Source organism: Cydia amplana, chromosome 20, assembly GCF_948474715.1.
Source record: "Cydia amplana chromosome 20, ilCydAmpl1.1, whole genome shotgun sequence".
NCBI lineage: Eukaryota > Metazoa > Arthropoda > Insecta > Lepidoptera > Tortricidae > Cydia > Cydia amplana.
The window spans coordinates 339,936-357,287 of NC_086088.1; the positions used below are offsets into that span (position 1 = coordinate 339,936).

At 40.5% G+C, this 17,352-nt stretch overlaps 1 protein-coding gene across 1 annotated transcript in view; it reads left to right on the forward strand.

The window, feature by feature from the left end:
- LOC134657541 (actin-binding LIM protein 3) overlaps positions 1-17,352 on the forward strand; it is a 97,261-nt gene that overhangs the window by 54,714 nt on the left and 25,195 nt on the right. The window contains exons 2-8 of the mRNA XM_063513117.1: positions 10,433-10,593; positions 10,780-10,898; positions 11,403-11,638; positions 12,459-12,516; positions 13,200-13,353; positions 14,363-14,461; positions 14,829-14,921. Coding sequence (XP_063369187.1) covers positions 10,433-10,593; positions 10,780-10,898; positions 11,403-11,638; positions 12,459-12,516; positions 13,200-13,353; positions 14,363-14,461; positions 14,829-14,921 — 920 coding nt within the window. The remainder of the gene's footprint in view (positions 1-10,432; positions 10,594-10,779; positions 10,899-11,402; positions 11,639-12,458; positions 12,517-13,199; positions 13,354-14,362; positions 14,462-14,828; positions 14,922-17,352) is intronic.

Below are 17,352 nucleotides of genomic sequence, written 5' to 3' on the forward strand. Positions count from 1 at the left end.
GTATTCGTTATCATACTTGGCGGAGTAGATGATGAAGGGCCTTACTTTCTCTCTTTGGCCCTATTATAGTGCCCTCCTTAAGTGTGTTGTATATCAAGACTGCAATATTGTAACATCAAAATTAATTATTTTTGCAAAGTAAATATTTAATCTTCAAATTTCAGAACATCTAATGGATAGTATGTTCTGAAATTTATAATTTAACAAAGTAATTGGGTGAAATGCGAAAGATGAAAAAAAAAAGAATTATTCCACGAAGCCATAACAAAATAATTGGCGGTTTGATTAACTTCACAAACACAACTCTCGATATTATTCCCAACACTTTTTCCACATGTGTGGCTAAAATTAAGGAATACGTAATTCATTTACCCTTGACCGATTAATATTGTGAAATAGGAGGCCTTGTTAACGAAGTAGGATGGCGCATTGAAGCGGGTGTTCCCCGGGGACTCGACGTTGCGACACCGGCTTTGGGGATCATATATTTATCCATCCATTTCGGATCCGGTCACCTACGGCCACTTCCCTGAACGTCCACCTTCCAAATTCCTTTATGGTCCATTTCCTAGTTCGTCCGTTTCCTTATCCGGCCATTTCCCCGATTGACCACTGTTGGAATTCCTTCTATGTCCAGTTCCCCGAACGGCCGCTGTAAAAATTCCTTGTTTGTCCAATTCCCTGAACGGCCATTGTTAAAATAACTAGTTTGTCCAATTCCCCGATTGGCCACTACTACTACACTACTAAAGCCTAGTACTTTCGATATCAGTTTAAAGTTTTCTGATATCTGTTATATTTACAGAGTGATCGTCTGGGCTACAATTAACGATTACACCCTGTATAGTTGGGTCCGTAGCATAATTTCGAAAATCAATTTTCCTAAGTGTAGGTCAGTGGTTCCTAACCTTTTCAGTCCGGCCACCCGTTGTGTATGTGTTTGTTGTATTGTTATATTAGGTTAGCTTATTACCCCCGTAAAATACCAGTTTTACCCCCACGGAGGTAATTACCCCCATGTTAGGAACCACTGGTGTAGGTACTGTACAATCACGGACTTAATTGAAGAGCCATTTAGGGTTCACTTTACATTGGACATTCATAGAGTACTAATTAAACGTCGGGTTGTTAAGTTCCGATGTCAGTTGCTTTCTTAAACTCTAGTGCACACGCCAATTATTGTGATAAGGTTGCCAGGCGGACTCCAGGGTTAGAATGGTGCAGTATTAGCAATAAGCCGGGACAAACTCTATGGAAGAATGTGAATGACCATCATCATTCATATTGTGCTCATTCAAAAGGATGCCTTTACGAGGAAGGTTGTCATATAGAGAAGTTCGCGTTTGAGAAAGTGGCCATAAGGAGAAAAGGCCGTTTGAGGAAGTGGCCCTAAGGAGAAGAGGCCGTTAGAGGATTGTGGCCTTTCGGGGAATGTTGTTTGTAAGTGGCCCTTAAAGGAAGTAGCCCATCGGGGAAGTGGCCGTTCATAATACTTGGCCTTAAAATTAATGTGGCCGTAAGTGACCGGATCCTTTATTTCGACATTTAGTTCAGGGTTCATTACTTCATTCTGAGCGCTAATACGAACCAGTAAGAACTTATTATGCTATAATTTTAGAACGATCGGTACTTGAGTCTGTCTATGTCACTATTGTCATCTTTCAGTCTTGGCATTATTAAGCATTTGTCAAATAGCAATGTTTTGTATTTCTATATCGGTTAATATTTAAAAACATCCGTCTGATCAGCACGGAGGTTGCGATCTCTGATAGTTGTTATAGGTCTTGTCTTCATATTACGTCACATTGATTGTTTCAAGAACTCGTCTCACCCAATACAATATATGGCAATTGTATTACATCCTTGTAAAGCTGTTTTATTATTCATTAATGGTGTCTGATATAAATACCCGTAATACGATTGCGCGATCGTGCCGTCAGTGACACATTATTCCAAATCGGACGTCGTCTGTGTACATAATCAACATCTATTTTATAGTCGTTTAACTTGTGGTATGCGTATTCCCTTTGGTGCGTGAGATCGATCAAGGCGACTCCTCGGGGTAGTGTATATCGTGATCTTGAGATCCCTAAGATATATCTCCGAGAGTTAAGTGGCACATTGCTCATAGAATCGATGGCCGCGATGGTAGAAAGCTTTTAGAATGACGACCGCGAACTGGAGGACGCAGCCACAGCGAAAATGCTAGTTGGGACTGCCTTTCCTTTGAGCCAAAAAACAAGGTGGTCCGAAGAATTTTGGCATGACAGCAGCACACGTTGTAATCCTTGGAGAGGCTTGGCGTCTACTACAAGGGCTGGCAAAGGTTCCAAGGTCTGTCTGTGTAGATGCCTAATAGATGGACGATGTTGTAGGGGCTTTATGTCTAACAGTAGACGTCTTACGGCTCTCCTCGCTTGTTCTTAGTAACCGGTTGGAATGACAACTGATGTGACCGCGTATTGGTAATATGGTGAGTCATGCGCCATCGCTTGGAATTATAATGACGACATTAGCATTATCACATGTGTACCGTTACATAATGTATGTTTTTGCTACTCGATACCATCCCAATCGTAAAAGGCGATACGACACCGATAAGTAATTGACAGGCGTTAGTTAGTGACTCAGCCTCCGTATTTAGGAAGATAATCTTCTGAGACTAAATGTAATCATGACAGAGAACCGACCAAGTACCATGACAAGATTGTCGTTTAAAGAATGTTGGGATTCAAAGCTCTTTAATTCTGTGATTTTGTATAAGTACTATTGGTTATTGAGCGACGTTCGTTATTTCCGAAGTCTTACGATAATTTATGGAAACAGAAAAGCGACGATTACATAAGAGATTACGATTATTACAAGGAGATACAGACATTACAGACTAATCGCTTAATTAAAGAAGTGCTGTGCACAAACGTCTAGATACCTCATAACAATTTGTTATTTTTTTATCAAAATTTAAACCAGAGGTAGAGAGTATGATATCACCTCGCTTTCCGAACTTGGCTGGCGTATTACCGCAGCCTGTCTAGATTACTAGTTGCCCCGTGTTAGATAATGCACGTAATTGCACGATCTCTGTTTCGACACCCAGCCGTGTAATATGATGTGCGGAAAAAACTGTAATGATGAGTGGCGATTACACGCCGCGGAGATTTCTTGCCTTCGCAGAATCCAGAAAAACGTATAACAAGCGTGACGGAATCCAGCGACTCTTGCATCATTTCTTCGATGTCTCGTATCGGTAAATAAAATTGACATTGAAAAATTGTCATTCCAAGAACATTGCTGACTATTACCTTAGTATTTGGTCTTGTTATTGCAACTTAAATGAGTTAATTTTATTTCAAAAAAATTTCAGAACATCTATTTTTTGTGGCTTTAACAGGTTAAAGCCCAGGACACAAACAGGTTCAAGTCCACAGTACAGGTTACAGACCAGGGTCTGTCCATATCACATTTATCACACGCGTTCTTTTCCCGTAGTTTGGGACCACCTTTTCCTTCATTCGGAATTTGCTCAATAACATTATTTTCTGATGGTTTAGCAGCATCTTCTTCTTGTAAAAGTGTGATCCTTACATTTTTTTATACGTAAACCTCTTGTTCTATTTGGCTTAAATCAACTCTTAGCACCCCGCTTTCCTTGACAGTGAGATCGGTTAGAAATTATTCAAATAATATTTTGATAAAAAAACCAGTAGGTATGTATTCCGATCCGATCATGTTCGAGTTCATAATCTTCCTTTAATAAATAAATATCTAAGTCGTTACACGCATAATGTTACGTTCGCTACATACAGTATCAACTAGATCCTGCTTCGCCAGTTTTACATCTAAATGGCAATTCGCAGTACGTAGTAAACCTTTTATTGGTCATCTCGTATCATCAGTAGTCTCGAGCACGGACGGCACAGGCACGCGGGGAAAGGCAAGCGAACACACCAGTACGGTTACCATCAGTTTGTCACTGACATAAACGCCGTCGAGAACGTAATTTACTAATATGCGAGTGCGAGAAAGTAAATTACGTTCTCGACGGCGTTTATGTCAGTGACAAACTGATGGTAACCGTATAGATATTTATTCAAAACGGATTGTGGATTGATATATACGATCGAGAGTGCTATTTGCAATCGTTATGTGTTTTAACTAATTATTCGCTAATAACAATATACGGACAGTTAGAGCTGAATTTATCTGACTTTAAACTGTTAATATTAATAAGTATGTCTAGTACCTCTCTTACTATTTATATTGTGAGAGAACTGTAACTGTCACGAGCTTTTACAGTTTTGTAAATGTACCCAACACTGTTGTTATCCAAGCTAAATTAATAGCTATTCAAAATAAATTAACATTGGTCATAAATAATACTCGTAACTGTAACTAACGCAAGGTAATTCAGTTTGGTTTCCAGTGTGAGATGTGTAACGTTATCGCAAGAGAGTGCAAATCTACATAGAATGGAAACTTACAATAATAAACCAGCATAGTGTTTAGCATCATTGCGTTTACAATCTTCAATTGTTCTTATATCCATTTAAATATTACGTAAGTAGTTTTTGCTTGCTGTCAGTCACCTGTTATTTTGTTGTCGAGTTTTTTGCGCCGCCATCTCTGCGAGCTGTGAGTCACTCACGCAACAGCAACTCATAGACGATTTTTTGCTATGTTTTTGTTTGAGTTCGTTTGTAATTTGGTAGTGTGACTAGCCGATTGTGTTTCCTCAGTTAGAAACTCCGGGAACTATTCAAGCTTTATTATATTATATTTAGTGAATTACAATTCACTACACTACAGACTACAGCCCGGCCTACATGTGTCTTTACAAAGGGGTCTTTTAATTTGAGCATGGTTTTATAATAGGTAAACTGGGCTTGTTCGTTGGCGAAGTTTGGAATATATTCAAGCTACGTAGGTATGTCGAATTTCAATTGCTTAACGAACGCAAGCGAACGTTCGTCTCACGCTACCGAGGGCCATACCGTGATCATTTGAATTAAAAGTCTATTTCCATACTAAGCTCTATACTAATTGTCTGCTTGTAATATGGGATATGATACAATAGTCAATAGCGCTAGCCGATGATTGCTCTAGCGCGATGTTAGAATGACAGTTGACGAAACTAACACCATACATGTTCTCTGGTTAGTCACCTTGCGGTCCCACTTATTCTGGCTGACTGACCACCTGATTGCAGTGAGCTATGGGAACACAGAACCTGTTCTAGATTGCAGCTGCACTGCGGATTCCTGAAATGGAGCATCCACGTTACTCGGAACTCCAAGTTTGATCTTTGTTTGACTTATGGTTGACGTCTGAGGTAAACATTTGCTAAATTCCAGTTTAATTATCACGGCTGGTTAAAATTAAGTCTACTTTGATCTATATAGTATATATAGATCGCTGTTTTTGCCACTTTTAAGTCTTGAGGAGCTCTATATCATAAAGACATCTTACGGATCCAAGCGGACCCCCGGCTTCCATGAGCCGTGGCAAATATGCCGGGACAACGCGAGGAACATGATGATGGTATTGAACCTGAATTTTAGCATTGTTTTTATACTACGTCGGCGGCAAACAAGCATTCGGCCCGCCTGATGGTAAGCCTTCTCCGTAGCCTATGGAGTTCCGGACGTCTGTTACTCCAGGGGCCCGTTTCTCAAAAGCTTGTAACTTGTAATACAAGTGGAAGTCCCTTTCTAACAAACGCTGTCAAAAAGTGACATCCGCCCTCCTAGGTACATGCGCGTTGCCGACATTTCGTTACGGTCACGGCTTTCATCTTTTGTATCAAGTTATAAATATGCCTGTGCCGCCGGAGCCTTGTAATCAGCTTTAACATTTTTTTTGTCACTTGTTTTTGTCAATGCTGAAGAAATTTGAGCCATAAGACGAAACTGTTGAGAAAGGCCAAAGTACCTATGCCTTTTTAGGGTTCCGTAGCCAAATGGCAAAAAACGGAACCCTTATAGATTCGTCATGTCTGTCTGTCTGTCTGTCCGTCTGTCCGTCTGTCTGTCCGTCCGTATGTCACAGCCACTTTTCTCCGAAACTATAAGAACTATACTGTTGAAACTTGGTAAGTAGATGTATTCTGTGAACCGCATTAAGATTTTCACACAAAAATAGAAAAAAAACAATACATTTTTGGGGTTCCCCATACTTCGAACTGAAACTCAAAATTTTTTTTTTCATCAAACCCATACGTGTGGGGTATCTATGGATAGGTCTTCAAAAATGATATTGAGGTTTCTAATATCATTTTTTTCTAAACTGAATAGTTTGCGCGAGAGACACTTCCAAAGTGGTAAAATGTGTGTCCCCCCCCCCTGTAACTTCTAAAATAAGAGAATGATAAAACTAAAAAAAATATATGATGTACATTACCATGTAGTGTTGAGTCGCTCACTCGTGAGGCACCTCATTTGTACCACTCATTTTGTTAATTTGTCGCAGTACTTCGTACCGCAAAAATGTCTTACTTCACGCCTCTATTCATTTTACTCATTTACTCGCGCGCATCATAAACACCTCTTACCATCATCACACAAATCATTCACACACTTCAAATTTCAAAAAACTCTTATCCGTTCAAATTCACGCGCGAGTCTCGCGATCCTCAAAACTCATACAACTCGCAAGAGAATCACTGGATCGCGCGAGGCGCCAGGTGCTCGCCTGCTCGCCGACACTCAAAACTCAAATGTCTCAAATGAAGAAACGAGTAATAGTTCACACTGTCAACTGCCGAACTACAAACCTTATTGCAACGACAAATTAAAAGGTCCACCGAGAAATGCGTTGAGTTTGTACCACTCACCGCCTCTCTGTGACATGAACCCCTCAAAAATCCTTTCAAAATGAAACAATGAATTAGAAATACCCAAAGAGGGAGTGAGACAGACACGCGACGTACTTGAATATCGCTTCGCGTCACCACCGATACATAAAAAAAAATTGTCGCTGTTGGAATTAATGGAATAGTCGATGCTGAAAATATGCTAGTACCTCACCTCATTTGAAGTAAGACATTGTAACACCTCATTTTAGAAAATGAGGTACTCATACAAACTCATTTTAAATTGATGTCCTACCCATCACTATTACCATGTAAACTTCCACCGAAAATCGGTTTGAACGAGATCTAGTAAGTAGTTTTTTTTTATACGTCATAAATCGCCTAAATACGGAACCCTTCTTGGGCGAGTCCGACTCGCACTTGGCCGCTTTTTCAGCGGTTTTCGTCTTATGGCTTACCTCGTAATCTCCACCATTTTTCTTGTTGCTCGCTGCACGCCGAGTCACGAACGCGGCGCACGAGTTTAACAACAAGGCGTCTCACTAAAACTTTATTGTGTACCTATTGTTGAGATAAAGTTTCTGGAGGATTTATCCTTCCTGCATTTCGTTTTGCTTAGCACGCTCTTGCGATTAGGTTGTAATCTCTATAATATTTATTTCAAGCTGGCTATCAGGTGCCAAATACGGCATTGAATGACATCGCGTTAGATTTGCTTTGCTACATCTTTCAGAAAGGTGATTCTCTTAAAAGACGTTGCAACGTTTCATTCCAAGTTAAAATCATTAGTGGCAATACAAAAGATTGCTGCATAAACTCGTTAACAATGAATTGCAGTTAAGACCACTTTCATCTCCAACAGGCCCTTTGATGACAAGATTTTATTTTGACACGTCCAATTGACTATAAAAGGCGTTTATTAGATTCAATCCGCCCCCAATTGACCGCAGATTGGAGTCAACTTGTCAACTCGTCAGCCCAAAGTCAAATTAATTGATTTCGTTCGGAGCCGAGTCATCTTGTCCATTCAGAGGTGTGATGTTAGGTTGACAGATAGAGCTTTTGATTTTAGAATAACCTCTAAATTGACCTTTTACGAAAAAGAAAGGGTTCACAAAACAATATTAACTATACAAAAAAACCGGCCAAGTGCTAGTCGGACTCGCGCACGGAGGGTTCCGCACCGTCAACAAAAAATAGAGCAAAACAAGTAAAAAAAACAAGCAAAAAAACGGTCACCCATCCAAGTACTGACCCCGCCCGACGTTGCTTAACTTCGGTCAAAAATCACGTTTGTTGTATGGGAGCCCCACTTAAATCTTTATTTTATTCTGTTTTTAGTATTTGTTGTTATAGCGGCAACAGAAATACATCATCTGTGAAAATTTCAACTGTCTAGCTATCACGGTGATGAGATGAGATGAGATACAGCCTGGTGACAGACGGACGGACGGACGGACGGACAGCGGAGTCTTAGTAATAGGGTCCCGTTTTTACCCTTTGGGTACGGAACCCTAAAAAATAACAAAGATCCCGACGATTTGAGAAAAAAAGTTTACTTAATGATGACAAACCCTTAATTAAATCAGTATGTATTTAAAGTTTATTAAATCTTCGGGATTATGATACTTTTACCACCTACAGCATAAACCATTACAATAAATTACACAATTAAAGAATACTTTAAATAAACTTGTCAGTTAAATATTCTCCCCCTTTTAAAAAAAACTATCTGTCGTAAAGACAACTAAAAGATCCCCGAAACCCAAACAATTATATTTAGAAAAACAAACACGTCAAAGGAGTTTATACCTTACCTCAATGACTATAAGACTTCTCATAGATTTATCAGATTAAGGAAGGTTACACATGCGTTTTACTAATCGCGTCAGCGCATAGCACGTGCTACGTTACATCTGCTTCCAATGTCCCAATCAATAGTCAATGGTATAGCGTTAAGGTTCGAAATCACTCAGCAGATAACCGTAGCTCGTGCTAAGCGCATCTGCTTCCAATCTGAATCTTCCCAGCATTAAGGTTGGAAATCGCAGAGGTGATTATAGCTCGTGCTGCACTACACGATCAACGCCATTTGAATATATATATAGGGGCGAGTTTCCCATGCGGTGCATTCGAACAGATGTTTGACTTGTGCACAGATGCGCTCTGAGCTGGTATCGGAGCAATCTAAGCGAACGTCCCGTGCATGAGTTTCATCTGTTGAGATCAATAACTGTATTTACACTAGTAAATATTTTGACTAGCATGTATGAAGAGCACTTGAATAATTGACGTTTGCTTTTCAAATGTACTCTTGCGAAGCGCTTACTCAGCCTAGTTTTATGGAAGACCTCAATTGTTAGGTTGGTAACCAATAGCATATTTTTAACTCCCTACCATTGCTTCTATACCCTGAAGGTATATAACTAGTAATCACGCACTGTAACCTAACTACAATTCGTAAATAATATTGCAAAGATATAACCACCGATAGTCAATTAAGAATGTTGTTTTCAGTACAATTTTATACGCAGGCGGTCGGTGACGTGACTTTACAATTAATTCCGCACCACCTTATCTTTTACGATTGAGCAGATTTGCGTTTACGGCGCGACCCTCCACCTCATCGATTGACCCCAACACGTTGACTCTAATTTATTGTGCAACCAATTACCGCCACAACTGATGTGTTATCACCGCTTAGCGACTGCAGGCGAGTAAGGCGAGCAGTTGATTCCGTTGGGGCATGTTCCTGGTACTGGTCTAGTAAGATTGGAACAGGAAATTTCCTGGATCTTCATACAAATTGCATGCCGTAACTCTGGCTAACTCATGGAGCTTCATTCAAATCTTGAATGGCGTCACGCTAATGCTCTTTCCCTTTTTGTATCTCCCTTGAATGTTACTTGAGAAAAATCCCACCGATACAACTACGGTCCCTCGTTCTTGATTATACTCGTATTTGTCGACGGCATCTGGGCTATAACCGCGAAAATCGAAGTTCGCAAATTGCGGGCATTTTTGTCTTTCACTCTAATTACGCCTTCATTGGAGTAAAAGAGAAAGATCCCCGCAATTTGCGAATTTCGGTTTTCGCGGTAGCCCCTCAGCATTCTTCGTCGGTCGCGAAATGAACTGTGTGCGACGCACGCTGTGCGTACGTCCGTCAAAAACATACAAATCAGTGTCCAACGGACATGTCGAAAAAAAGGCATGCATATTTAAGCGAAATAGTTGGATGGCGCGACACCTCGGAATTGAGTGCGTGACGCGGCGGTCACATGTTTCGCCTGTTATTGGTTTTATTGCCGCCGAAATGATTTGGCCGTCTGGCTGGAGTGCTAAATTTGTGGAAGCGAATCGCGTGATTCGCGCGACCTTGAACTTCGCAAATTTCACGTGTCAACTGAGATAGTTTCTACTAATAAGTGCGCCAAAATATACGCTCTTATCTCATGCCTCTACAAATCTAATGCAAACTCTACACTCTACACTTTTTCTACGATTTTGATGAATTTGATGAATTCTGTCTTGCTTGATAAACTGAGGCTTTATTGGTTGTTTGGTAGACGACTAATTTCCTTTCCTTTGTTTCTTAGTAATGTTTTCCTTACGTTGTTGCAGGCAAGGTGGTGTGCGGCGCGTGCGGCGGCAAATGCAGCGGAGAGGTGCTACGTGTGTCAGACAAATACTTCCACACGGCGTGCTTCACGTGCCGCTCGTGCGCGGCGTCGCTCGCCAAAGGGGGCTTCTTCTGCAAGGACGGCCACTACTACTGCCCGCAGGTGATACTTGTTAACTTGCCACCTTGGTGGTCATCTTCATGAAGCGCGTCTAGGTCTCCGGTACAAATTAAGCTTTTTATAAAGACCAACACGTTGGCATCATCAATCAGTCATTTCGACAGTTGCCTTCCCCATTTCCTCGTGGCTTTCAGGGTCTACAGCCTAACAGGATTTTATTTGTTGCAGGATTACCAGCGCGCTTTCGGCACGAGATGCGCGGCGTGTGGACAGTACGTGGAAGGAGAAGTGGTCTCCGCGCTCGGGAACACCTACCACCAGAAATGCTTCACATGCGCGAGATGCAAGTTAGTATTGTCTTCACGTTTCCGAAATAAGGGCGCTGGCTCTTTGATTGAAGCTGGCTCTTTGTAGGGGTGGGGCTACACTGAGATTGTAGCGTTAGTCAAGTACTGTGCACCTTATATATTCTTACGATCATTCGAGGCCCAGTCTCCATATATTCCACTGCTTGAGTGGATTTCAGATGCATCGGTCAGCATAAAACCATCATTGTTAACTTTTTCAGTAGTAAATATAGACAAATTTTGGTCTATCTGCTATCAAGGCAAGTAGACTACAAATATAATGGATTAGTGGCCGCTTTTTGACGTACCACCTGATGCCCATTAACTCGTTCGGTGGACCTCGGGTCCGGAACGAGGGGCTCATTCGAAGAGAGGTCCACGATCGACAGGGAATCAGGAAATGGAAACGATGAAGATATTAGAATGATCGGGGAAGTTCTGGTGAATTTAGGGGATGTCTCTCGGGTGACCAGTTCCTTCACAAAAGTCTCTCTTCGTCTCCAGACGCGCGTTCCCATCGGGCGAGAAGGTGACGTACACGGGCGCGGAGGTGGTGTGCTCGTCGTGCGTGGCCGCGCCGGTGCAGCGGCAGACGGCGCGCGCCGCCGCCTCGCCCTCCCCCGCCCCCGCGCCCGCCCCGCCCACCCGCGCGCGCGCCGACACCGCGCCGCGCCAGCCGCGCCCCGCCTCCGCCGACCGCGTCGACCGCGCCGACCCCGACCGCGTCCTAGACCAGAACGGTGAACTAGAGAGATATGGTCCGCACTGTCATCCATTTGCACCTGTCTCGATGAAACGTCCGTTTACAATCATAGTTTAATCTTAAATTAAAGCAGTTGTCTAAATATCAACCTAATGATCGATACATTGCTTTGATCCGGCCGAGCACTCATTTTTTTATGCAAATATTTATAATGAAAAAAAAAATTTGCGAAATGAATTGTATACTTTTACTGAAATTAATTTCATAAAATTTAGAGTCTACGAAAACTTCTATATTTTTGATTTTAAACAATTACCAAGTCTATTTTTTTCGGTAGACTAAAATGACATTTCATAGTATGATCATAAAATGTCATTTCATACTATGAAATGTCATTTTAGTCTACCGAATAAAAAATAGACTTTATAACGGATGTTTTATCGAGACTTTTTTTAAATGTTTAATTGATAACAATACCATATTTCATTCCCCATTCGTATTAAATCATTGCCTAACAGCATTATCACTGTGAATAACTGCCTGCAATACATCACTTTTTGTACTAAGCGCCCTGTCTTCCGCTGAAAGAAACGACAAATGTTATTTAGAAAAACAACTGACTTCAAAAGCTTTGTTTGAAACCCGAATCTTCATTTCCTAGCACACCTAGAAATCCAGAAGAAATATCATTCTAATAATATGATACATATACTTTCGGCCTGTTAAATAAAACTTAGTATTCGTATGTATTTTTTTATGAGGCCAATCGAGGTGGTGGACAGGCTCGCACTAAGGTTACTAATGCGGTTAACTCTTGCATCGTGGATTTAACTGTTTAATCGTGATGTTTGTTGCAGAGTGCGCGGGCTGCGGACAGGAGTTGTCTGAAGGACAGGCGTTGGTGGCGTTAGACAGGTAAACAGGCAAACACTTTTTACAACTCATGTGTCAAAAATTGCCAAATTTCCAGATAGAGCATCTCGGAAGCTTTTAACTTTGTATGGGGATCGAATTGTTTCTCTTCTGAAATGTACGCTTTCTTTATTTTTGATAATTTCCCTGAAGTTTCCGAGAACCATTGCAACTTTTTGGAAATATTCCCCAACTTGCACGTAAAATTTGCACTCGATTCGATTGTGACGATAGCACACCCTTGCTTAAGTCGATCTGTATAAGACAGTCCCCAAAGATGTACATTTTTAGGGTTCCGTACCCAAAGGGTAAAAACGGGACCCTATTACTAAGACTCCGCTGTCCGTCCGTCCGTCCGTCTGTCACCAGGCTGTATCTCACGAACCGTGATAGCTAGACAGTTGAAATTTTCACAGATGATGTATTTCTGTTGCCGCTATAACAACAAATACTAACAACAGAATAAATAAATTAAGAAAAATTAAGTTGGGCTCCTATACAACAAACGTGATTTTTGACCGAAGTTAAGCAACGTCGGGCGGGGTCAGTACTTGGATGGGTGACCGTTTTTTTTGCTTGTTTTGCTCTATTTTTTGTTGATGGTGCGGAACCCTCCGTGCGCGAGTCCGACTCGCACTTGGCCGGTTTATTAATGCTAATATGTAATATTGTGTGTGACTTGGCAGACAATGGCACACTTGGTGTTTCTCGTGCGGCGCGTGCGGCTGCGTGCTGCAGGGCGAGTACATGGGCCGCGGCGGCGCGCCCTACTGCGAGCGCGACTACCAGCGCTTGTTCGGCGTGCGCTGCGCGTACTGCAACCGGTACATCGCGGGCAAGGTGATCTTCTTCTTCTTTCTCGCGTTATCCCGGCATTTTGCCACGGCTCATGGGAGCCTGGGGTCCGCTTGGCAACTAATCCCATTAATTGGCGTGGGCACTAGTTTTTACGAAAGAGACTGCCATCTGACCTTTCAACCCAGAGGATAAACTAGGCCCGTATTGGGATTAGTCCGGTTTCCTCACGATGTTTTGGCAAGGTGATCTAGCTAATGTAACATAAACTTAAGTACTCAGATTAAGACTATATCCCGTAGTAATTAAAAGTCAAAACCCTTCTTTTAACAATAAACTTCGGCATTGTGTGGAGTACATAATTGGCGCAGTCGGTAGGATATGAGCCTATAAGGCATTATAACGCGATAAAAAGTGTTTGCATTTTAGTGGAAATTTTCTAAGGTCAGAAGAATCAGAATCAGAATCAGAATCAAGTATTTTATTCGTGATATTCATTAGGTCAATATTTGACAGTTATGAATTGACCCTTATTAATATGAAGCTAAGACCTACCGTTTAATAAAATAGCTGGCACTTAATAAGATTTATTAGGAGGAAGTTCATAAACAACTTGTTGAAGTGGAAGTAACTCCGCAGGATCGAAGCGCTAATGCGTTTGTTGCAAGCAAGATTACTTGAAATAAAGGACACATAATCATTGGAAGGAAACGTCGTACGATTCCCCATTATGCTATTAGAGCTAAATTGTTTGGAAGATATACAAACACTAGCTTTTGCCCGCGACTTCGTCTGCGTGGAGTTAGTAATTTGGGTAGCTTATTTTTACCCAATATGCTTTTAATCAATTTCCCATACAAATTTTCACCCCCTTCAACGGTGATTTCTGGGATAAAAACTACCCTATGTCCTTTCCCGGGACTCAAACTATTTCCATACCAAATTACAACTAAATCGGTTCAGCGGTTTAAGCGTGAAGAGGTAACAGACACACAGACAGATAGGCAGACACACTTTCGCATTTATAATATTAGTATGGATTTATATATGACAGGTGCTACAAGCGGGCGAAAACCACCACTTCCACCCGACTTGCGCGCGCTGCTCCAAATGTGGCGACCCGTTCGGAGACGGCGAGGAAATGTTCCTTCAGGTAATATAAGAGGTTATAAAAGAGGCCATAAATTATCAAAGTCCAAACTTTAAATATGGTCCTACTTTTGTCGTAACTTTAATCGAGTTTAAATAAAACGGAGATACTGATATTCAGGGCACGAAAAGTTACACGCGTGCGTATTTATGATTTTTTATGAAGATAGGGCTAGTTTAAATTATGTTTTAGATGGAAACCATTCAGTGAAATTAAAAGCGATGCTTGCTTGCGGTTTTACTGGACAGTGACACATCCATAACCTCCTGAGACCCCTCGTACAAATTATTGTAACTAAGAGCTTCTGGGTTTCAACATGTATACCCTACATTTTTCTCTTCATGTCTTCATAATAAAGAACATTTGTCAGGGCGCAGCAATTTGGCACCCTCGGTGCGGCCCCGCGCCGCGGGACCCCGCCGACCCCGACCACGACCCTGAACGAACTTCTTCTGAGCTACAGGTACACACACAAACACACATACACACGTGACAGTTTAAACACAAACTACCACTACACTCTTGTAAAATACGAACACCTATGGTAGTCTGTTCGGATAACATCGCAATCAATCTAAGACATACAATTGTGTGACGAAATTGTAAAATTTATTTTCTCGCTAAGTTTATATTTGACTTGTTTTGTAGGTATATATAATATGGTGACCCTGTAATGGTTTTTTTTCCGCACAGACTATCATTAACATTTATTAAAACTAAAATTTTCTATGTTCTTTCTGTGTGAACTTAGTAATCAATGTAATTTTACTGACTATAAAATTATAATTTTGTAGAATGATCCATCATGATGATATGATCACGTACTTATTGACTTTTTCATCAATGCACTAGTTTTTTTGACGTTGTCACACTTTTTTATTTATTTATAAATGTTCATTAAAAAGCCACAATCTTCTGCAATGTTGGCAAATAATTCGTGGGGGCATTTTAAAGAATGTTTGTAGACTGAAAAAATCTCGTTACTTTCATACGTAGCTCATGCACGATGTATTCGATGTTCGCAACGTAGATGTATGTAGTTACAATTCTCGCATTTTACAAGTCTCCATGTCTGGTGATACATTTGTACTTGTTTTAATAATTTATGTGTATAGGTACTAGGTACTCAAGTCACTCGAGACAAATAATTATTAACAAGAGACCTGCTACCATACCAAGACACCAAGAGAGATAGACCTTCTGTCTCTTTCTGTAAAAAGCGGCTTATAAAACGCGAGATTATTGAAGTGCATTTTCAATTATTTTATGGTTTCAATACAGTGAAATCGGAAATTTGCTTACGAATATAATGTGCAAATATGTATGTATTTTGCGCAACTGTGATACAACAAAGAAAATATTCGTTAGCATGTCAGATTTCACTGTACAATATACATTTATTTATAATTTGATGTTGTTTATTTTCTTTTTTCAGTGCCTTTATTGTTGTTTTGCAATGCATCTTGGCCCTCGCCCGGCTTCCGTACCGTATTGGACCTTATTAACTAATTAATAAAGCTCAAAATTGCAATCAAATAAATGATGACTCAATACCTTTTAATATAACTTGCTTGTACAGTCGACGCCGAAGATATTTAGGTACATTTTCCGTCTTATTACAAAGGAGCAAGGTGCAATATATCTTTGACGGTTGTAACATTTTGTAACACTTTCTCATACGACGTTACATAAGTTATCGTTTTGGGTCTTGGAGGATATAATCAAACGGAGACGCCATGTCTGTAATTTTCTGTACAAAACAGTCTGCCGATTTTTGCGGGGGAGGGGAACGTCAAATGTATGCGTAACGTAAAAATAGCCATGTCAGATAAACGTCAGTCCATACATTGTGTATGACCGTTGGCCGTCTATTTTCGACAGAGGGGAAAGCCTGTCAATGGCTACTCCGTTTAGTTGTATCCTCCAAGTTTTGGGTTACTAAATTGAGATGAGCTTGAATCTTTCACTTCAGTCAAAATATTTCTAAATTAAAATATATTAGTCAAATGCAAAAAAGCCCTCATTATAAACAAATGTTCTAAATAAAAGGGGCCCAATACGATGTACGGTAGTCCCGGGTGTCTCTGTCTCTCGACGTATTGACTATTGTACTCGCACCACCTTTTGACAGCACCTCTTTCGGACCAGACGTACATAATTACCTACACAATATTTACCTGGAAAAGCCGTTAAAGTAGATATATAATTATTTCGTTTGATTGCTAAAACATTTTTTGCAATAAAAATGCTCCCTAATAAAGTCTACGAATATGTAGCTAAATAAGAAAATCAAATGAAATATAGTACATTACTGCAGACGCCGGGAAAGAAGGGCTTGCCGGGTGAGTAGGTATAGCCGGCCGACCGTAGGGAGGCCGGATAGTGATACGAAGCCGGCAAGACCTTTTCACGGCTAGGCATGTATAGTGTTTTTCTCAAACATGCAATGAAATAAAAAAATACACCACAAAAAAAAAAACAAATTTATAATCTTTATAATAAAAATCCAACTTCACAACAAAAGTTTTTTAATTTTCCTTCCAATCCCGCCATAATTGTTTTTTTTTTACGGAAGTCGTCCGTATTTCGCGTGTGTAGTGTTCGAATAGACCTTATTAGGGCCATTATACACAATCTGATAATAAGAATCTCAATTTCTATAAATAAAATAAATGCAGAGGATTTTAAATATTGTCTATGGTCTCTGGTGACTTACGTATAGACAAAATTTTAAATTTATTCATCAACACATTGAATCATACAGATTCGTATTCTTAATATCAGTACGTTCGTGTATAACAGGCGTTAACACGGATATTTTGGTCCGATAACCATTCAGTCACTAAAAATATTTAAAAAAATATATAATTCGGCTGTTTAGCCTGTTCATGGAC